At 40.7% G+C, this 22,091-nt stretch overlaps 1 protein-coding gene across 1 annotated transcript in view; it reads right to left on the minus strand.

Annotated features, from left to right (window-relative positions):
* The window catches only part of PLB1 (phospholipase B1), a 77,803-nt gene that overhangs the window by 26,294 nt on the left and 29,418 nt on the right, over nucleotides 1–22,091 (minus strand). The window contains exons 24-41 of the mRNA XM_054514462.1: nucleotides 20,880–20,960; nucleotides 19,307–19,372; nucleotides 18,512–18,612; nucleotides 15,693–15,774; nucleotides 15,005–15,109; nucleotides 14,276–14,371; nucleotides 13,753–13,824; nucleotides 13,051–13,110; nucleotides 12,585–12,645; nucleotides 11,806–11,864; nucleotides 9,928–9,995; nucleotides 8,927–8,970; nucleotides 7,575–7,683; nucleotides 3,148–3,199; nucleotides 2,929–3,009; nucleotides 1,778–1,843; nucleotides 1,264–1,364; nucleotides 372–453 (exon numbers count right to left, since the gene is read on the minus strand). Of these exons, the coding sequence (XP_054370437.1) occupies nucleotides 372–453; nucleotides 1,264–1,364; nucleotides 1,778–1,843; nucleotides 2,929–3,009; nucleotides 3,148–3,199; nucleotides 7,575–7,683; nucleotides 8,927–8,970; nucleotides 9,928–9,995; nucleotides 11,806–11,864; nucleotides 12,585–12,645; nucleotides 13,051–13,110; nucleotides 13,753–13,824; nucleotides 14,276–14,371; nucleotides 15,005–15,109; nucleotides 15,693–15,774; nucleotides 18,512–18,612; nucleotides 19,307–19,372; nucleotides 20,880–20,960 (1,386 nt within the window). The remainder of the gene's footprint in view (nucleotides 1–371; nucleotides 454–1,263; nucleotides 1,365–1,777; nucleotides 1,844–2,928; nucleotides 3,010–3,147; nucleotides 3,200–7,574; nucleotides 7,684–8,926; nucleotides 8,971–9,927; nucleotides 9,996–11,805; nucleotides 11,865–12,584; nucleotides 12,646–13,050; nucleotides 13,111–13,752; nucleotides 13,825–14,275; nucleotides 14,372–15,004; nucleotides 15,110–15,692; nucleotides 15,775–18,511; nucleotides 18,613–19,306; nucleotides 19,373–20,879; nucleotides 20,961–22,091) is intronic.

The raw sequence follows: 22,091 nt of genomic DNA on the forward strand, positions 1-22,091 counted from the left end.
TTGTTTACATTTTCTGAGAGTACTGGAATCAAAAGGAAGTTTTACTTGTGAACTTAAATAGCCACAGCCATTGGCAAAAGAATGCTGAGATGCTGCAAAGGGGCTGAGAAGGTTGGAACACAATGCTGAAACTGTTTGTCAGGGACAGGGTTTTGGTGACTAAACTCCCACCAATTAACCTCTACTAGGAAACATCATTTTTCTGAAGACCTCTGCTGCTAGTTTTGGTCACATGATAGGTTTGGATAGCATCAAATGAGCTCTTGCTGAGTTCATAGTTTGAGTAAAAAACAGATATGATATGTTGCTAGGTAATCAAGAGCTCACCTCTACTGGAAATAAAGTAACTGCACCACCTTTAATAGTCATACCTGGTAAGCTTTGATGGCATCTCTCACCATTGTGAAATTTTCTGAGTTTTCTTCTCCTGTGAGAACACAGCTACACAGATAACTGTGGGGGACGTCAAAGGAGAAAACAGGAACAGAGAGAGTCAAACATCTGATAATACAGAGACCACCCTTTGTCATGCAATACCTTCATGACCTGGATATAATAAGGGAATCTGTACAATTAGGTTTTTGTGAAAACATCTTATTGTCCTTGCTATTGTAATTTCAAACCTTAATCTTATTTTCTGTCCCACAGGAACGATACTTCTTTAAGTAATTTTGGTTTCACACACAGATATATCAAAGTAGTGCACACTGTGTAGTTTGTTTCATTAATTTCACCCTGGCATCCAAAGGCCCTGCAGACTGACAGGTGCACACCAGAGCCCCTGGGGAACTAGAAAACAGTATTTTGAAATGTACTGCCTGTTTTACTTCTGAGCTGACACCTTTCCAATCAACAATTCCTTTTGCATTCCCAAGATAGAGAATTTGTCTCTGTCTGGAAGGTCAGCAAAGAATGCAAATTACCCATTGCACTAAAGCCTCTGAAACAGGGGAAACCTGTCTGCTCCTCAAAAACATCACAATAAAAGGCCTGCAAATCTAAATGTTTGTGCATTTCAACCCCATCTTGAAGAACCCTGTTCCAGTAACTTTAACCCTAGCCTCTGAGGTGTACATTATGTGCAGTTCTAGAGATGGAAAACAGGTTAAAGCCAAGAGAAGGAAATGCCATCAGGCAGGGTGATGTCAGCACTGCATGGGAAGAAGTCCACAGGACTGTGCTGCTACCTTTAAACATCAGTTCAAATTATGAGAGAAGTACAAAATAAGAACACAAACAGGACAAAAAGAAGTCAAGCCTTACTCTGCCAAGTAAGTGGGGCACTGAACTGAAGGGTCCACAAATAACTGTCTCAGAACGGTGATGTCCGCCACATCAACCAGACTCACTAAAGCTTTTGGAACCTGAAAGATAAGGTTTGGTTTAGAAGAAAATGGCTGGTTACACAGCCCACAGTGCATTTATTTTACCCCAAAGTCCAGCCATTTGACACCACTTCCCTTTCTCCACCACTGGAAGGATACAAAAAATTAAAAAGATTGAAAAAGCAACAAACTCCCCCAAATCAGCTTTTGATTTTTTTTCCCCATACCATAGCTCAATGTTACTATCTGTCATTTCAGACTGCATCTCACTACTGCAGATAGACAAGACAAAAGAAAATGTTTTTTGTACAAGTCAACAGCATATGTTTTGTACCAGAATGCAAAAAAAAAAAACCAAAACCACCAAACCACAAAATCAAACAGAAGAGCTAGCATCAGTCAGTCATGTCTCAGTGTGAGCTAGAATGCTGGGATAATTTCACAGTACTTGCCTCCTTGTGCAGAATATCAAGAGTTTCTTGAATCCTTTTGATGTAATTCCCAGCTGAGTAGTGATCCTGATAGAAACAGAAGAGATTGTCAAATGGAGACACAAGGAATTTAGGCTGGGAGGCTGGAGAATCACATTAATTCACTTCCTTTTCTGCCCTACAACACTGTGGTCAGTAGAATGTTCTTGCTTCTTTCTAGAGACTGGGGATTTTAACATAGCAATTAATCCAAAACGTAGGGAGGCTCGGTGAAATTTTGGATTTAAAATAAACCTTGTTGAGTAGCAGCATATTTAACCCAAATCCACCGGGCCCTTCATGTACAAATGCAGGAAGGAACCCAATCTGAATGCATGCTGAACAGCATAAACCAAGCAACCACAAGCATGCTCACAGCCAGCTGATAAGCTCTCATAAAATTATGTGAAATCATTGCTAGTCAAGGTCAAAGCTATAAATAAAGCTATAAAACTTGGCAGCAGCAGCAAAGATGCCTAGCAAGGCTCCTGCAGAAGAAGCACATTTCTCAAGCACAAGGGGTTGCAGGAGAATTGAAAATGCTCATAAGAAGTGAGCATATTAAAGGCAAGAGAGTGAGAGCTGGCAGTGAAAGGTGGCCTCTCCCTGTCGCCTGCCCACTCAGCTCCTATGGCCTCCTTATGGCAGCCCTAAAGCTTCTCCACAATCCAGAGAAGCATAACATTCAAATAAGACTGCAGCAACTCCCCTCATATGTACACCTCAGCAGTCCTAGCACCTCCCCACACTGTGAGTAATGGTGTCATGACAATTGTAGGGTGGCATCCCTTTGAACTACCACTGCCATTCTTGGATGTCTAAAGAGGCCAAGCTAGAGCAGAGCAGTTACCACATCAGAGGAGTGAGGCATTTCTTCCCTTCCCTTTTTTGCTTACAGTCAAAAAACAGTAGTCAAAGCAGTGGTTCTTATCCTGGAGTAAGCCAGAGAAAACAAAACCATCCTACTCTGCTGCTGGTACCTTTTTATATCAGGGTATTTCCAGCTACAACCTCTGTCAAAACATTCAGCAGCCCATATATAACTCATGTTATCTCTGTGAAGGCTTTATGATTTCCCTTGAGGTGTTTCTGCACTGACAGCACAGCTGGAGATAACCAGTGTCACTACTCACAGGGTCTTTGCAATAGATGCACAGATCGTTGGCTCCAATGTGCACTGTTATGAGCTTCCAGTCAGCACTGAAGTGAATTCTCTGTGCAATAAAGAAGAAAATAACAAGTCTGAATTTCTTTACCTTTGTGAGATGCACATGGTGTCATTGCAGGTGCATCTGCTGTGTGAAGCAACACCTCTTCATGCTGTAAGTTTGAAGGGGTTCCAGACAACTCACCTGATCAGTTTTCATAAGACTCACAAGACTTCTTGCTTGGGCTGGCAAGTGCCTGGAAAGAAGGAGAACTAGTGAGTGAAAGTAACACCTGTATTGAGAGATCAACATTACCATGCTTCAGACATCTTAAATCAAGTTGACAGATATCAGAAAGGTTGAGTGAGGACACAGTACAATACTCATGTTGCTGTGATCAAATTACAGGTTCACATCTTGGTAATAAAATCAACATCAAATCAAACTTGATTATATTATATTATTGATGAATACAGATTTTACTCAAGTTCAGTAATTAATCTGGAGCCATAAGTTCAGCTCCCATTACAGTGCTTAGCACCTAAAACAGCTGAAAAGCCAAATATGGCAACAGTTGTAAGCAGAAGGCCTCTGTAAAGCTAGGCTGCTATCAACCTATTCCTTGTAGACTAAAATACAGGAATCCCCAATCCCAATACTTAGCTGACCTCTTGTGCAACATGCCCTGTCGGTTCGGCTGTCTGTCTCTGCCCCGACACGGGTAGTGTGGTTCTTGGGTGGCACGCGTTTCAAAGGACGAGTCTGGACTCTTCAGCTTTTCGGTCTTCGGATTGTTTATTATTTCTTATCTACAAAATTTTCTGTCTGCCCAACAGAGGTCTGATCTGCAAGCAGTCACAGCACTCTCTGACCACCCACGGGGCGGTCATGTCTTTTTATACTAATATCTACGTACATAATATTTACCTTTATTTTCCAATGCTTTTCAGCCATGTTAGCAAGTGCACCTTTACCATAAACCAATCCCCAAGTGCCAACATCACCACAGGAGATGGAGGACAAGAAGAAGAAAGAAGAAGGACGAGACACGCCCTGATCCCTCCATCTTGTCTCCATAACCCCCCTGTACCAAAAACCTTAAAGTCTATATTTCATCCTCTAAATGTGTCCCTTTTACACCCTTCACTCTAAAGTGATTCTCTTGTCCTCAAACTCTTGTTATTTCTGTGGATGGATCAAAATCAAGCCACCAAACACTCCTGGCAACATTCCAGGATTTCCGAGATCCCCAAGGGTTCTCCTGGCATCTCTGGACATCGGGAACGATGTGCTGAGATCCCACAATGCCCCTGAAAAACATAGGTTTCAGAGCTCACTCTGCACACCCTCCTCATTTTTGGAGCTTGCACCTACAGCACATAACTGTACACTATGTGTACACAACTTTTCCAGAGTAATTAAAAATCCAAGAAACCTTCAAGGTTACTCAGACAAATTAAGATGACAGCCTTGCTGTTTTCCAACAGCCAGGTGAGTACTCTCTTTCTCTTTTTTCTGTACATATATATATATATATATATACAGATAGGATAGATAGCATACATAGATAGATAGGCTAGGATAGATAGACAGACAGATATCTAAAGTACAGTAAGTTTTGTGTTACCTAGGCTGAGTGCTACAGCTTTGTTTGACTGCCCTGACAGACTGGTCTTCAAATATGCATAGGGAAGAGAAGAGAATGGGATCAGAAAGCATTGACCTTCCAGGCAGGTCTGTGGTTCAGAATGAGCTGCATCTCCCTCCAGGCTCTTGTTAGAGACACTGGCTGTCTGTCATTTCTGGGAGCATATCAGCTGACGTTAATAAGCATGACACTTGTTTTCTATGACAACCAGAGTTTAGCTCCCCTTTGCAAGGCTTTGTTTACTGTAGGAAAAAGAGAGGTCTTTCACCACCCTCATCCAGCTGAATACTGATCTAACACTGGCATGGGAGCATCTGCTGAGGAATGAGCCCTGTCATACATCTGCTTGTGACACAGACACTGTGTGCACGTAGTAGTTCTTATCACCATTATCCTTGTCCAATGTCATAACCTACTTATTTATATCCCAAAGCTATCATAAGCCACAAGTGGTCACAGTTTTTTTCTGCACTTACTGTGGAAACCCCTTAGCTAGACATCATCTACAATACTGACACAGAGGAAAACACCACTTATTGATCTGACAGTCCCACAGCATATTTGATTTCTCCTACAGTCAGTGAGGTGATGATGCATCCTGAGCCAATGCAGTCAGCAAGATCCAATAACATCTTGAATGAAGTAGTGCCAGCAATGATCCATCCATGAACTGCAGTTTCAACCAAATTTAGATCTTGACCAATGGGAAATTGCTAATTGGGAAATACAGTTTGCTAATGGGAAATACAGATATTCACAATTCCTGTCACCTGTTCTCTCCTCTCACTCTTAAATTCTTAACCTCCTTTTTTTTTTTCCACATGAAATTAGAGACCTCAACCAGGCTCTGCTTCAGCAACATTATTCAGCTCTATCCTTAACTCTATCATGTACTTAAGCAATGAATGCAGATAGGCTTAGGAACATTTTGCTGTATGAGACCTGCATTACTACATTTTCGTCTAGTTCAATAAAGAGCTCTTCAAAGCAGCCATGAATTTAATTTTAAGAAACCCTTACACCTGGTTTCTATAAGCTGGTAAGGCTGCAAAATTATCTGATTTCAGAAATGTCCCAGCACCCCTGGAAAGCACTTTCCAGATAAAGCAAGACAGACCAGGTAACAATTCTTAAATACCAGCATTAGCTGGTGAACTTTTTTTTGCCCTGTGAATCAGTGAAAAATTGATGGTTTTGGCTGATGAAGAATAAATGCTGAATTGTATCAACATTCCAGGGTCAAATATCTAAAGCAGGAGAAATGTTTCCTTATGTTGCAAAACATTTCAGTACTTGACTAGGATGAATTAATCTTCTCAGGTATATCAAGAACCAAAACATTATAGGACAGAACCCCAAAATAAGTGTTTGAGGGCTCAAGAATAGTATTTTACAGGACTTTACTTTTGCACAACCTTCTGCAGAGAGTTATGAGACAGAGAAAGACAAGCAGAAATCCGGCATGATTGTTGTCTGTGTCTCCTTGCTGAACATTTAGAAAACATGGTTACCAATCAAAGACAGCTCAATTTCATCATGTTTATCCAGTCCAGTCACTTGCAGGGGAAGAAAGAAAACTAATTGGTATCGATGAAATAGGCCATTTTCATTAGACTAGCATCCATCAACTCATTTCAGACAGCTAACAAATAGCTGTTTAATAGCAATGCCTCAGTTGCTGATACAAGCTCCTTAAGTCATAATGGTGACTTAAGTGGTTGTGTATCCTGCTTTAAGTCCTCCCATTAAACCTTTTTGGGATTTGGCTGATAAAGAATGCGAGACAGGCACCTCTCTCACTCTTTCATGCAACAAGCAAAAACTGGAGGTAATCTGAATATATGTTGCATGCAGTATGTTAATAAATTCTCATTGATGGCTGAAGCATGTTTCACTGACATACACAGTTACATTCGGTCATCATCAGATTAAAAAAATGCCTTCTTTCAGTTCTGTGGGGGCTGTAGGATATAGCAGGGGACCTAGCAACCTATTTCTGCCAGGAAATCTAAGTATTTACTGAGATTACCAGAATGAATCAGAAGTTACACAGGGCCTACAGGAGAGCAATAAAAAAAAACCTGAAAAATCCTAATAATCTTTGCTTAGATACAGCAAACACAAACACCTCTCTTGACTTCTGAACTTCACTTCCAAGACTCCTTTGGGAAGCAAGATGAATTTTTCTTTGAACAAATTAAGGTCTGGGTGATAGCAACTCACAATGTCAAATCCAGGCATGGTCTGCCAGACTCTGTGTTCAAACTATGACTGAATTCAAGCAGCCATCTGTTCTGTTAATTAAACAGCACTGACTTTGAATAAGTATCCATTGATTTCTAGGATAAGCAATATAGCAAAGCTCAACTCATGCAGCTTCCCAGGTGTGACTAAAAGCAAAGAGCCAAATTCAGGTGACTGCAAGACATTACAATCCCTATTATGTTGGCAGAACTGGCTCCAACTGCATCAGGTCTGCAATGCACCAAAACCCATGGATGACCATTAGTAATTCTCTTTTCTTAAGATTCTAGACTGGTTTTTTTCCCATCTCTCTCCTGTCCTTTCCTGCTTGCTTATCCAGAAACCTGAGGGAAGAATTACGTAAGACTTCATCCTGTTTTACTCCTAGTTTCTCTTATCAATCCATTACATGTTTAGGTTCTAAAAACATTCACATTCTCAGAGATTTACTGACTGATAAATAGATAAATTAATAGATGTTGAACAGGAAGAGTAGAAATCTCCCAACTGTTTCTGCCAGTTTCTTGTTTGTGGATTTCATAAGGAGGACTGTTAGTTTCATTTGAAAGTTCAGCTATGAAATAAACCCATACGTTTAACATGTTTTGAGCCAATTTCCATTCTAACTCAACTGGTTCTGCTTGCTCTTCTGAGCAAGTTGTGACAGCACATGAGACAGTTGAAAGGCAATTAGATGAAGCATCCATCACCTACAAAAGTAAAACAAAAAGCTACATACTCAGCCAGTGCTCCAGGAACTGCCTGGTTAAGGAATGCATTGGAATCATTCTCATTCCCAATACCGGTTGAGTAGCCCGTGATCATAACATTGAACTCTTGAAAGATGTCTGAAAAACAGAGGTGGCAATGAAGGCAAAAAGACTCCAGCTGCTCCCTGCCTGCAGGGACTAGAAGAGCACACCAGCACTGCCACAGTTTTGCTCTCTGACAGCACAGCCGCTGCTGCTGCCGCCAGTCAACCTTGATGGATTCACCAAGCAGTTGGGAGAGGGGTCACCAGCTGCAGTGACTCAGACAGCAGCGTACTTGCAGTGCCCTGCATTGGCACCAGCAGATAAGATAAGCAGAATTAGGGAGTACAGTGTGCAGTTCTCTCTCATGTTGTAGTGGTTAAAGCCTAAAACAAAATTATCAGTCATATCATGTTGACTTTGTGAAGCGAGTGTGAAGGGTCCTTCAGCCCAGCCGGAGCTGGTTTTCAGCTAAAGCATCTGGGTCTGCTTCACTGCTGTGCAAAATCTCATACTACTGACAAATGAGAAGAACAAAGCCTCAGGTGCATGGTTCTGATGAAGTTACACCATGTTCTCCATAGTAGTTTCCAAAAGGAAGTTGGCAGAGTAACTTACAGCTGAGAGTGAACATGGCCACATTGTAAACTATAAAATCTACTTTAATCTCAAAGACCAAGTTTAACCACATTTTAGTGAGGGCTTTATCAAATGTAATAGGACTCAATGAATCAATTGTTTATTCTAATTATATTCCTGTTACATTCTGCTTAAAATAATGATCAACACACAAAAGAACAGTTTACTGGCCCTCTTTGAATGGAATTTTATTACTACAGCTGATCCAAACTGAAAGTCAAGTGGCTCTACATTAGCAATAGACAGAGCTATGTAAAGTTGCAAGTTTCAGTGAAGAGAAATTTAAAATTATTCCCTTCAGGTTACATGTATGAGTAGGCAGCTTTATTTACCAAAGAGGCCTACTCTATGCAAATATTTCTTTTGGAAAAATTGTGATGGAATATTTATTAAAAGCAAATGTTAAGTACACCATGACCACAGACATAGCAAGGTTATTTAGAAATTCAAATAATACTCACCAAAGAGTTGAAAAGGGAGAGGGAAAAGAAAGTAAGGGAATTTCTATCTGTTCTCAGCTTCACTGATGAAGGCAACTTTTTATTTTTTAATTGTAGCATACTGTTTCTTTTAAAGGTAGTTCTTGTTAGTTACATTAAGCAGCTTTGAGATACTTAAAAGCTCTCTATAAATATATCAGAAATTAGTCCACTGCATCTCCTCAATCTTGCCATTTATATCTAGCAAAGCATTTACTTACTAGGTAAAGTAGTCACATTCTCCAACGACTCATCTCCTCCAATACTAAAATGAGAAAGAAAAATCCCAGTAACTCACCTCTTATCTGGATACGAGCAAGAAAAAAAGTGAAAACCTGCTACATATCATGGGGAAAAGCAAAGGGTTATTAATTTGGTAACTATCATTCTATCAGAATCCATGGAGACAACAGAAGTGGAAGTGCTATTGGGGAGAACAGGTGAAGATGCTTGTCAGAAAGATTTACTGCTCTTGCAGATGCACAGGGGTACAGTCAGTCTTTTATCAAGTGGCAGAAAAATGCCTGACATAGCTTCATACTTAAATACTTAATTCCTACTTAAGTACTGCAGATTAGAAGGTCAGCTTTGAGGCCCATTCCAGCCTCATGAAGCCCCTCTAAGGCAACATCAAACAGACAGCCCATGAGTGACAAGAGAACTTCAGCAATAGCTCCTCACTCCTCCTGCTTTCTGCACAGGGATATGTTTCTCCAGCTTTTGTGTTGACAGGACATACTGAGGCCACACTCCAGCTTACACAGAGGTATTAGTACAGCATAGAACTGCTTCAGTCAATATCAATAGAGCTACACCACAACAGCAAAACAATTTAGTCTTTTATGACTGTGTGTTGCTATATGCGGCAAAAGCTCTCTGGCCAAACAAACTATTTTCCATGACACTACAAAAAGTTCAGAAATAGAAAACTTTGAGAAGAAGTCCTAAAACCAACCAGTTCTGACTTGTTTTGTAGACTTCCAACCTGACATCCCAACATATAAATACAAACTGTTGCAGGCAGCCAAAAATGAAAGCATGAGAGAGTTCAAAAAGCTTGCTTAAAATCCACTGCTGAAAACACTTTAAAAAAAGCTACCCTTATGACAAAATCTTGATACACCTTCAAGAAGCACTAGCCTGAGAAGTAACCTTTTTTTCAGCTTTCTGACAGCTGAAGGACCTAAAACACATCTCTTCATCACCTTAGCTGAAGACTTACCTCCAAGATAGTCCCCGGTATTGAGTGACCACATCCTGGAGGGTATCTGAGGCAATTCCTGAACCAGCCTAGACATTGTTTTTCATTAACCAAATGAAATTAAAGCACAATTACTAATGCAATAGTAACTAGTAATACAAATACATAAACAAATACAATTTACTAATTTAAATAGAATTACATAGTTGTTTTATTTACTTTTTAATTGAGTGGATGTCTTCCAAAGCTTTAAATGCGCCTGACTTTTCCCAAACCTTTATCCTGAAGGATACAACAATACCTTTCAAAATTATTTAAAAGAATCATATTGTATATATGACACAAAATGTATGATGGAGCTGTGGAACAAAGACATTGGTCTAAATGAGCTAAACAGCTTTTATGGTTGCATTAGTCAACAGTGATGAAAACATCTCAATCAAACACACAAAATGGCTAATAGTATGAAGCACTACATGAACTCAGCAGAGAAAATAAGCATGTATCAGAAAGGAGCACCATAACTCATACATACCAGTTTGAAAACCATTGTGCTAAATTGAAAGATTTATAGCAGAACTGGAGCAAGGAGGAGGAGGCACTCTCTACACTTACCCTGAAGAAAGAGGCAAGCTAGTAACTACAAGCCTCATAAAATAGAATTCATCAGCAGAGTTCCTGACAGCAGTGATTGTATAATTTCATTCTAAATCTAGGTGCATGTTAGTACTTGAGTACAGTACTAAGCAGCCTATTTGCTGCCACCTTAGATTAAACAACAACGCTACATTTTCTTCTATGTATAAACTTCCTTGAAAAAACAGGAGATTGGTGCTCAGAATAACTATGTACAAGCCAAGTGCAGCTCTAAGACAGCAATACACCACTGCATGTTCTATGAAAGCAGATTCTATTCCCAGTTCCTACAGAGTATACTTAGAAGCAGAAACACTGCAGGGCCCTAGATATTACAATACAGCAACCATGACCATATACAGAATGTATTTCTTTTATTAATACTGCAGGTTTATATCAAAATGCTTCTATTTATTTCAGTAGCCTCCTGTGTGTAGGAGTTGTAGCACCATGTCTGCCAGAGAGTTGTAAAGGGCTCACAGTTTGTACACACAATGTGTTTGTTGTTAAGGCTCAGATTCAGAGAAACCTATGTTCCCATTACATCTTTCTGTCCAGTGTGTTTCCTTTGACTGGCTGTATAATTTCAATCTTTGACCAGTATGAAAACATAAGGCAGAAAGGCATAACTGGAATATAGGATGTCCAGATTTTGAAACATATTCCTTCTTGACTAACAAAGATAATCAGCAGCAGCAAGAATTGTATCATGATCAAGAAACCAATTAAGAGTTAAAACAGGTACAATAAAATGACTGAATATCTTTTGAAGTGCATTGAGTCAGAGGGCTCTGACCCCAGACTTCCATAACTCATTAATGCTAAAATTATTAAAATGCTATTACCCATAACCACTTAGCTGCATTCTGTTCCTGAAAGAACTGAGGCTGAAAAACAGGCTCATCAGTTCATTCCTATGCAGAAAAAAACTTTGAAAAGCACAGTAACCTAAGCCTTGTGCTATGTCCCATTCATTTCAACAACATCTGATCTCTTCTGCCTCCAATCCAGCAGAATACCTAGGTACCTCTTTAAAGGATTTGCCTGTGTTTTTGCCCGAGTTCAAAAGCATGTGAATACGTGTTGGGAGGGGATGGAGCGTTGGAAGATTGACACCACCTTTCTTAATCTGGCTGCTAGATCTATTATAATCCATGAATTAACAGATCTTTGCTTCTGGGTACAACAGCTATTTCCCCTCCACTGGAGCAGGCACATGTTTGTAGTTTTACCAGGAGAACAGTAAAAACACCCTCTTCTTACCGTCAAAGAATCCCCAAGGGCTGCTACAATTTTCACATCAGCTGGCTTTAGGGAGTGCACTGCAAAGGAAAGAGATACAGTTGAACCTGGTTAGGAAATAGCTATTTATTTCCTCTACTGTATGTGAAATATGCCATTGTCATTGTGATGCTCTGTCATATTGTTTTTGCAATACCCAAGTAATAAATTAGAAGTTCTTTCTAGCTCATCTCCTGTGATTGTAGCACCAACATATGCATATTATTCAGTATTTCAATGGTCAACGTTGCTACCAAAAAGACAGGAGAGCAAGGAGCAAATACCAGTAAGTGGCAAACAATATCCAACACCAAAGTGAAGGTAAAACAATGCAGAATTATACAAAGCAGGAGCAGCACATTAAAGACTTCAAAAGACTAAGGAAAAGACAACATGAAGTTATTTGAAAAACCAAATACTGCTAAATTCCAGACTAACATGAATGAAGCTCTATTTCCAGTTTCTTTCCATGACATTTAGGTGGAATAGCTTATAAGCTATGTCAGCACTCAAATCTGCATTTCATCACAAGTTATTTTGAAGCTCTCCACTGTCAGTGAGTTCAGTGAAGCTACTTAGTCAGGATGCTACCTTGCATGACAGTGTGGCATTGCATCTGTTAAGCATCTGCTGAAAAACATGACAACCTTTCTGAGCAATGTTTTTCAAGGTCCAGCAACCATTTCGGCCAAAAATTAACATTCATCTTGAAGGACAGCTGAAGGTAATTCAACCTCTTAACATAAAACAGGCAAGACTACCTGAAGTTGCAGGAGGGGAGGATGGAAACCTATCCTCACATGGCAGCTGGCTTCCATAATTCTAAAGAGAAAAAGAAAGCTGAAGAGCATTTGGCTGGCAAATACAGTCAGTAGAAATGAGCATCTTCCCAGCAGAGGCCAGGTGGATAAACTGGAGCCTCTTCAGCCTGTAATTAACTAGACAGGTCTTGGTTGCCCAACTCAATAGTCATGCTCAGTATTGCTCAGAAGAGTGCAACACCCTGTACTGATAGCAGTGCTGTTTGGGCACGTGTTCTTACAGGTGTTTTCTGATGCATTTTGTCCAACTCAGGGAGTACTTCTTTGCTCTATGTCATGCACTCAGCCTCCCAAGCCCCTCTGGCCAAAGACTGATTTCCCCTGTGCTGCAGAACATAACTCATTTGGTTACCACACAGGAACAGATGCAGCAGAGCAACGGTGGGATGGTGATGTTAACACTTACTGCAGTTTGGTTAGGGTATGTGTAATTACTGTTCTTGTATGTCCTCAGGAATGGCTCAGCCTACAAAACAAGGCAAACTGAATCAATGCAAAGCAACAGAGGAAAACGTGGAGATTTCCATTCCCCAAACTTTGGCTCTCAGATGTCTGTAGATGATTAGCAGCTTGATACAAATAAAACAGAGGGATTAAAAATAAATACATAAATAAGTAACTAAAAGGCCTTTTTAAAATCTGTGTAGCAACAGTGTAAATCTGGGTTATATTTTTAAAACAAAAGTTAAAGAATACCCTCGGGACCCCACTGTGTGTGTCTCACAAGAGGCTTGTGGCCTCACTGCAAGGTATTCCCAGTTAATCCTGCAGAGCTATCCTGACTAGTACCAACACTGCTCTGTTTCCCCCCACTGAAGCTCTGCCATTCAGTGTGGATACTTGATGATCTCGGTTACGTAGGCCAAACACCCTTCCCTTGTGTTTTAGCCAGCTGTGATGCGTGACTCTGAGGAAGTTGACTCCTGTTTGCCCTCCATCCTCTCCTGGGTGAGCTCTCAAGCTGCTCTTGGCGGCAGTGGCATAGACTGTGTGGGGAGGAGCAGATCATCCTCACAGAGCCAGAGCTCCAGGCACTGGGTAAAGGCTTCCACAGACCCCCAGCCACTCCCACCACCTCCACATAAACACAGACAGCCTTATAACTTACCTCAGATGGACATTTGAGGACAAGCTCATCATCCATCTTCTGACTATCTGTCTTCTCCCCTACAGGCTCCAGCTGGGGGGGGAAAGGGGATGCACAGAGGAAAAGCAGATGAGTACCAGAAAGCAATGGGTGATGCTGTGCAGTCATTGGAGACCACATCTGCAGCACAGCAAGACAACTGCAGGGCAATGCTGGCAGCTGCTCCATGCACTGTTTCCTTGTGTGCTGAAGAGGCTAATCCCCACATACTTGGAATGTGGCCTGCTGGTCAATGTGCCTGGCAGGTGTCATCTTCCTGGGAGACACAGCCTGAACACACCCAGCTTTAACATACCCCGAGATTTACTGGTTTGATATGACTGGGCTAACAATTCAGGTCACCTTTCTTCATATGATCACTCTTTCCCTTTGTAAACACAAGTCAGAAAATATATGGCTACCTAGTAGATCTCTGGGCGTTTTTGCTGCCAAGGGCAGGATGAAGTCAACAAGGAGAGAGCAACACAACCTTTAAAAATCTTACCATGTTGTTCCACAAAGCACGTGCAGCCTGGGAATGAGTCTTTTGGCTGAAGTGGAAACAATCTGGGGCAAAATATGATTCATCTGGCCACCCCTCCTAGAAAACAAGATAGGCGCTGTTACAGAGGCAGCAAATATGCAACAAGCTGTGTATTCTGTCTTCTCTCTTCCAGCGAGATAACTCAGCTGACTTCTAAACAAAGTATCTGCAAAGGCCTCTGAGGCAAACAGAATTAAACCAGAACAGGAAACATTAGTAACTCAGAACTAAGAAGACTTTAAAAACTCTTTAACACAGTATTCCCAAAGTAATAAGGAATACATTGTGACTCTGAGTACAGAATACCTGGGCAGAGATATCAATTTCTTGATTTCCCCTGAGATTTACACATTACAGTCCTTTGAAACATATGAGTTTTCATACCAAAGGTCATTTACCAAAGTACTGTAAAGGACTTGATGTATAGGGAATGTAGAGCAAGTGCTTCCTGATGAAGATTTTGACCTAAAATATCTACTTAATGGCTATCCAATTGCAGTGCCCCAAATCAAGGTCTGTATTCCTGTTGCCCAGTATCTCATATTCCATAAACATTTCATGCAATTTTAGATGGTAACTGAATATAATTATTAATTACTATGTCAGGAAACTGCTAGCTACATTTTCAGCTAAAACAATTTTGACAAGTCAGTGGCATTGCACCAGGTGTGGTTTTCTTGTTAGTTTTACCTGTGTTTTTGGCATTTCAATATTAGTCATAAATGGCTGCATAACCACTGTGAAATCATCCTTCGTGTCATACCTTCCACTCTCCACTAACCGGCGGGTTCCCTCCTAAAGAGTAAAAGAAAAGTCATTGTTCCTTCTTCTGTGTTCAGCTCATCAAGCTGAACACCTCACCCAGGGGCTGCCCCTCCCTCCTTTCCAGCTTGTGCCAGGCAGCCAATGCAAACACCTTTTTGAGACACCCATCCTGGGCTTCTTTACAGAGAGGAAGCCTGGGGATGGCTGCCTGACTGACAAGGACTGGCAGCCTGCTCAGGGATTGGGTTTTCTGTCAAAAAGATGTCCTTCCAGAACCACCAAAGTGTTTTTGGTTTGGCTGGCACACTGTGCCTGAAAACTTGTTCCTGAGTTAACATGTTGTTTGACTTAACCTGATTTTCAATAACATAACTGATCAAAAAACTGCTGCCTCTCTGACATATTCTTCTTTCTATGGCTCTAACAATTATTCTTCTCATCTGTTTTGTTGGTTTAGTGAAAAAGAATTGTAAAGATCCTGATCCTACTTTTTACAATCACCACTACAAATACATCATTAAAATAAGTGGAAACCGTCCCCCATTTTCAAATTAGCCCACCTTGATCAACAGAAGGATGATATTACATTTCTAACAAATGCAATGTGCCTTACCTGATACATTCTGTTAAAGTAGATCAGCTTCTTTAACTCATTGGAATTGTTCTTAGGGTTTATGACACATGGGCACAGGAGCCTGTGGGATAAGAGCATGGCACTGAGATTTGCTCTTCCTTTTCCCTCCTTGCTTCCAAGCTGATAAACTGCAGGATTAAAAGTTCTGAGAGGGATTTCTGTGAAAGGTCATTGAATGAGAGCATTACCTCTCACCCCTGAGTTTCTTCATAGCCCCAATTCTTGAGCAGAAACACATTTATTAGGGATAAATTAATGAACAGAAAGTGAGGAAAAGTTTCCATGCTAGCAAAAGCCACACTGTGTGCCCATGGCAAGGCTTCAGCAGCAGAGTGATCTCTGTGAGGAGGGGCCAGGGCTGCCTGTTCTGGACACAGCTCCAGCAAACCAGCCATAGGGAATGGCTGAGCCCCTCAGCCAAGCTGGTGGCTGTGTCTGTGAAAAGCTACCTAAGAACGGGCAGAAAACACCAGAGAGAGAGAGGAAAGAACAACAGCAGGAACAAGCAAGAGATGCTCCATGGCAGAACAGGCACTCCTGGAAGGGACCACAGCCTGTGGATGCACATGAGTGTAGGACTCATGCTGGAGCACAGGACAAGAGTGAGCAGGAAGGAGGGCAGAGAGAGACCAGATCCAGACCCCAAGCCATGCCTGACTGAAGGGGCTGAGGGTACTCTGCAGCAGTAACAAGGGTCGGGAGAGATGCTTGGAGAAAGGTTGAACCTGAGAAGGAGGGAGGACAGATGCTTTAACTGTTCAACTTCTTTGTTCATTCATTTCCAATACCAGAATCAGTAATTAAATGTTTATGCTCATGGACAATAAACACAATTAAGTTCCCCAAATCGGGTTTGTTTTGCCTGCAATGATACTTGGTAGGTGGCTTCCTGGTCTTTATTTTGATCCATGAATTTTCCTGCTCACAGGAAATTCCTTGTTTTCTCCCCATTGCTGGGGTGGGGAGAATGAGCAGCTGTGGGAGTGCTTGACTGGCATCTGAGGCCAACCCACCCCAAAAAACTGTTCACAAGTACACTTGTGCAACATGCTTTGCTTCAGCAGAACTGTGCAAGCATCCTTCAAGATGGAGGATTTTTTGCCACAAATTCATTCTAATCAGCTGAGAAAGTCAGAGGTTATAGTGTGTATCACAGCAAGGCTGGTAGAGCACCAAAACAATCACCAGGACTGATGCAGAATTCTCCATCCTTAGAGAGCCATTCTAACCTGAGACATTTTAAGATTCTGTGAACTCCTATTGGCCACCTTTATCCCTCCCCTGAGGTTTTGATCTTTCTAGCACATAGATATTTTTGGGATATTCCATCTTCCTGGGCATGCCCCATCACTACTTCAGAAATCCAAATTAGAAGAAGGACTCTTTTCAAATATCCTGACAGTGTGACCACAGTAAAACATCCCTGAGAGAGCTCTTAGAGAAATACCTCCTATAGAGATGCAGTTGATATATGTAAAATATGCACAGATCCCTACTGTGTCCCAACTTGTCTTAATGGAGACCAACTAACAAAAGCTTTTACCTCCACAGTACATCTATATGAGAACAATACAAATCTAAACTGTGTTTTCAGAAGTTTCATAAACACATGTTAGGCAACATTAGTAGACACATATTCTCTTTAGGTTGTTTGCTACTCTCAGAATAAAAAGAAAAGACATTCAAGATCAAAATCCTCCTTAAGGTGGTTCTTCTACTCAGTAGAACAGCATTTATTGTCCCACATGGGCTCTGCTTATCACCCTGTAAACTTGGCTTGCTGCCAGACAGGCAAATGTGAAATTCAGCATGGCATCTGAAATTATGTGGAAAGATCACAGCTACTGTGAGACAATCTAATCTTTAAGGCTTTGCTAACTATCCTTGTCCAATGATTAGGGCCTTGAGATACCTGTGTACTCTAGCCAGTAACCTTTGTAAAAATAAATAAATAAAATTTTTTAAAGAACTACAACTGGCTATTGGGAGTACCAGCACCCTGAGTTCCAAACCAAATTTTCCACTGACAGCCACAAGGAAGCCACAGCAAGAGGGTTGCATCTCTTCTCTCCTGCAAAACCAGTGGCTGCCTACATTCACAGGACAAAGTTATTCTCCCCATCTGTCCAGAAAAGCAGAGACTTGCTTTTCTGAAAACAAGCAAGTCCTGCCAGAAGCAACTCCAGGGGACAATGCTGGACCCTATCTTAGTCACCAAAAGTCCACTCAGGGTGCAGGCCTGCCACCTCAGTAGTGGACTAACACTGATCTGGAAAGGATTGTTGAGCCACAATGCAATAGGTGGCACAATGAAGCATCCAAAACATCTACTTAAGACACTAATTAGAGATAAAACTAATCATCAGCAATAAGATTACAGAGACTGAAAACTGCAGAAGGGAGAGGGAGAGTTTTAAATGCAGAAAAGTAAACCTGTAACTACAACCAGAAAACCTTGTATCTTAGTGTCTTCTCTATTTTCACCAAAGAGTGCCCAGCTGAGCTTTCTCTGCTCTGGCTTGAGCTCACTTGCAGGGTAAGTGTGGAGCCAAAAGCGGCACCTTCATAAGAAACAATAACAGCAGGGCTCAGAGACAGAGACAGCTTCTTCTAAGTGCTGTGCTGAAACCAAAATGTAGGGACAAGCACAGAGAAAGATGTTTGGTAGCATGAAATATTAGATCATTTTCCCTTTAAGAAAATACTAGATCCTTTTCCCTTTAAGAAAAAACTGCAACAAAGACGTTGCAGCCCTCTGGGAACAAGAATGAGAGCTGTAACATAAATGATCTGCAGACCTCATGATCAGCTTTGGGCAGCTATTGTTCTTCGATTGATGCAGCTCCCGGAGCCTTGGAATGTAAAGCATCGTCACCAGGTTCACATAGGCCCGTGGAACCTGCCAAGAGGACAAACAAATCCTTAGCAAACTCCTGGAGCACAACAGAGTGTTGGTTTTGTCCCTACACAGCCACAGCAGACCTTGGTAGCAGCCTACTGATTCAAGCATTGTGTATTATTTATGACAGAGGTGTTCAAAGTACTTTCTCAATAATTAATTCCCCACACAAGCAATACTAAATTACAGCCCCTGCCTGCACTGCCTAGTTCTATTCTAAATGTTGATAGTTGGTCACTTGAAAATGATGGCTTCAAAAAGGTCCAAACAAGTTGTTAGAGGTGTCAGCAAGACCTAGACACCTGCTAACTCTTCAAGTATTCTCATCCTTCTTCATGTTGAATATCAGAATCTCTCTAATGACCACAAAAATATACTTATTTGAAGTTTAAAGAACAAGCATTATTAACATTTTCCAATCAGTTAATAATGTTTGCTCCACATTGTTATGTTTTTTGATATTATTTGTCCACAGCACATCAGCTAGATCTAAGAATGTTCTTATTTCTTTGGTAAAAAGCTTTACCAGCTCTTTTTGCCTTTCACAAAGATTTTCCTGTAAGCAAACACTTCTGGATACAGTAGTACTCTGCAGATGAAAGCAAGGAAATAAATTCTTAATCAATTATGAGTGACTGCTTTACAAACAGAATAGAAAATCCCTGCTCCAACATACTAGAAAAGTTTGTCTTACCTCTTTGTGAAGTAAGTCCAAAGCTACTTGTATATTGTAGGTGTAATTTTCAGGAGAATAGTGTACCTGTTAAAGCAAGAGGGTTGTATTTTATTATTAGTTTACTCAGGCAGGGACAAGAATGACTAGCTGCAGTCTGTCACAGTAGTGTTTATGTTTCTAACTCTTGGGTCAAAAGTAACAGAGTCATAGACAAAATGGTCCTGTCTCTGCTTTTCTTCCTTGCCATCACAGCTATCTCACTGGCAAGAAAAGAACTAGCAGCCACTGGATACCAGTGAGACTGAAAATTCACAGGGTATTATCAGACATCACAACATCCTCAATTCCTAGGTTTGCTTGGGCTGGTCTTAAAAGCTCAGCTAACAACTCATTAACAGGGCCATATATGGGAGAGAATAGCTTGTGTAAAAGTAAGTTAATTTCTGCTGTATGGAATATTAGAACATGTCTCCCATATGCTCCTTGCCTGCCACAAATAATAACTGGCAAAACTTACGTGTTTAGGTGGGAATGAAATCACTTCATATACTTGTCTTTCAGTGCCAAAATTTCCTTGGTCCATTTTAATGGTTTAAACACTCTAATTTCATTGTCTTAAGTAATCCAACACTTATTTTTTCACTTGTGGGACTACAACAGTCACATAAACTTTCTTACAAGAAATGCCTGTCTTATTTTCAGCCTTTTTTCTCTCTCATTTAATTTCATGCAGAAGTTGATTGAGAGCCCCACTTGCCTACTCTATAGAAGCAGACAGCTCAGATCCCTTATTCATTTCCTAAGTCACAGCTCAGCAAGAGTGCTGTGGTTGGCACTATTTGTACTTGTGCCACACAAAGATTGCTGTGATCCTTGAATGCACACATGCTCTCTCCTTGCAACCCACCCCAGTCATGTGAACAGGCATTTTGTGTTTGGTTTGATAGCAGAAGGTAGGAATGCTTCATTTGCTCCTTCCTTGTTTTATAACCATCTTACTATGCTGCTTTGCTGTTCTTCCTCATCCAAAATGAATCATGAAGGATGACAAGTGTATGTTCAACTGCCTGTGAGTAGGTAACCCTCATCACTAAGTGAGGAGTCTGCCACAGCCTTTCACCTCCCCTACAATCACACACACTAAAGGCTAGATGTATGTATGTGATATATACATATATATATATATATATGTATACCCCATTACATATAATTGAATTAGCATGAGCTGTGCTTAGAACTTCTCCATAGCACTGAAAATATTGAGAGTACCAAGTAAGACTAAGGAGTGTGACAAAGAGGCAAAGAGGAGTAAAAACCACTTGGCATTTTATCTACAAGAGGTAAAGTCACCATGCAACAATCCTAGTTAGCAGCAAAACAAAGTCTCAACAACTATGCAATTTACAGGTGTTCTAAAGGTATCTCTAACACTATGCTGAGCAACCTGAAGGTCTCAGTACAGTTGCATTCCAGAGCTGCACAAGTAAGGCCTAAGCTATTTTGTACCCTACTGAGCTGCTCCCTCTTACCCCTTGCAATGCATTAAGACCCTGTGCCTTGACTGGCCCAGTTCCTGCTGTAGGGAACTTACTGGATTCTCGCAGACTTTGCAGAGATCATTTCCTCCTATGAAAAGTGTTATGAGCTTCCAGTCATTCTGGAAATCTATTTCCTACACAGAGAAGGAGATGGAACAGAAGTTTTTAAGTAAAAAAAGAAAAGGATGGAGATGGCAGCAACATACTAAACACAAATTTCCCATTTCTCAGAGTACATGGCTATCATTCCCCTAGGCATCCACAACAAAAACAAGTTTGTAGTCATGACTGAAGATGCAGAAACTACTGTGATCTAAACCAAAATTACAATATCAATGGCATCAAATTATTTACTTCAGTAAACTGTTGCTCAAAATCTATCTGTATGCTTTTCTTCATAATATCTTGTGCACACAGGGTGACTCTTCCTGCAGTCCTAGAAATATATCTTCATGTAAAAATTATGGTATGTGTTTTACTGTGTGATAAATAATGCAGCTATCCTGCTGGTAAACCCTGGGGGACAACATATTTCAGACTTGCTGATAGACAAACTGCAAAGAACAGTGGGGCAATATTAACTCTATCTAACAATAATGGCAAAATATTGCAGCACTTTTTGTTTCTGCAACGATCTTGCAAAGGGATAGATAGCTAAATCAAGGTAATTATGCTACAGTAAATAAACACCTTCTTAGCTTTGAGGAAAGGTTCAAATATGCTTAGTAGCATGTTGTGGATGTTGTGCTCAATATTCTAATGCTTTAATTTCAGTGCAAAGCACCAGTAAGAAAAGCACCAATAGTGCATCAGCCTCCAGTTGTTTAAAAACATCTTTCTTCAGAGGCTGGAGGCAACATATCCCAGCAAGTATACACACTGTTCAGTAGTTTGGTCTCAAAATGTAAAAAAATCAAAAAGAGGGAGAAACTCCCTTCTACACTCAACAAGTGCTTTAAAAAGTGAGAGTAAAAAAGATCTCTTAAATCAAAGCTATATGATCTCCACCATGAGCAGGCTTTCTCATCAGAAGGAACTTCAGTAGTAACAATTATTACCTAAATAAAAGATATTTCCATACATTTCTGTTAACATACTCAGGGCAATAAATTTGGCAGAGTAGAGCTTAGAAACTTTGAATGAAAACCATCCAACTGTTCATTGTTAGTTGCTGCTCCTTTTAATCTCATTTCAGATGCATCCATCAGATGGAAATCTTGTTTACAACAAAGTGAACCAAGAAGGAAGGTACTGCAAATATTTTT

Source organism: Molothrus ater, chromosome 3, assembly GCF_012460135.2.
Source record: "Molothrus ater isolate BHLD 08-10-18 breed brown headed cowbird chromosome 3, BPBGC_Mater_1.1, whole genome shotgun sequence".
NCBI classification, from domain to species: domain Eukaryota; kingdom Metazoa; phylum Chordata; class Aves; order Passeriformes; family Icteridae; genus Molothrus; species Molothrus ater.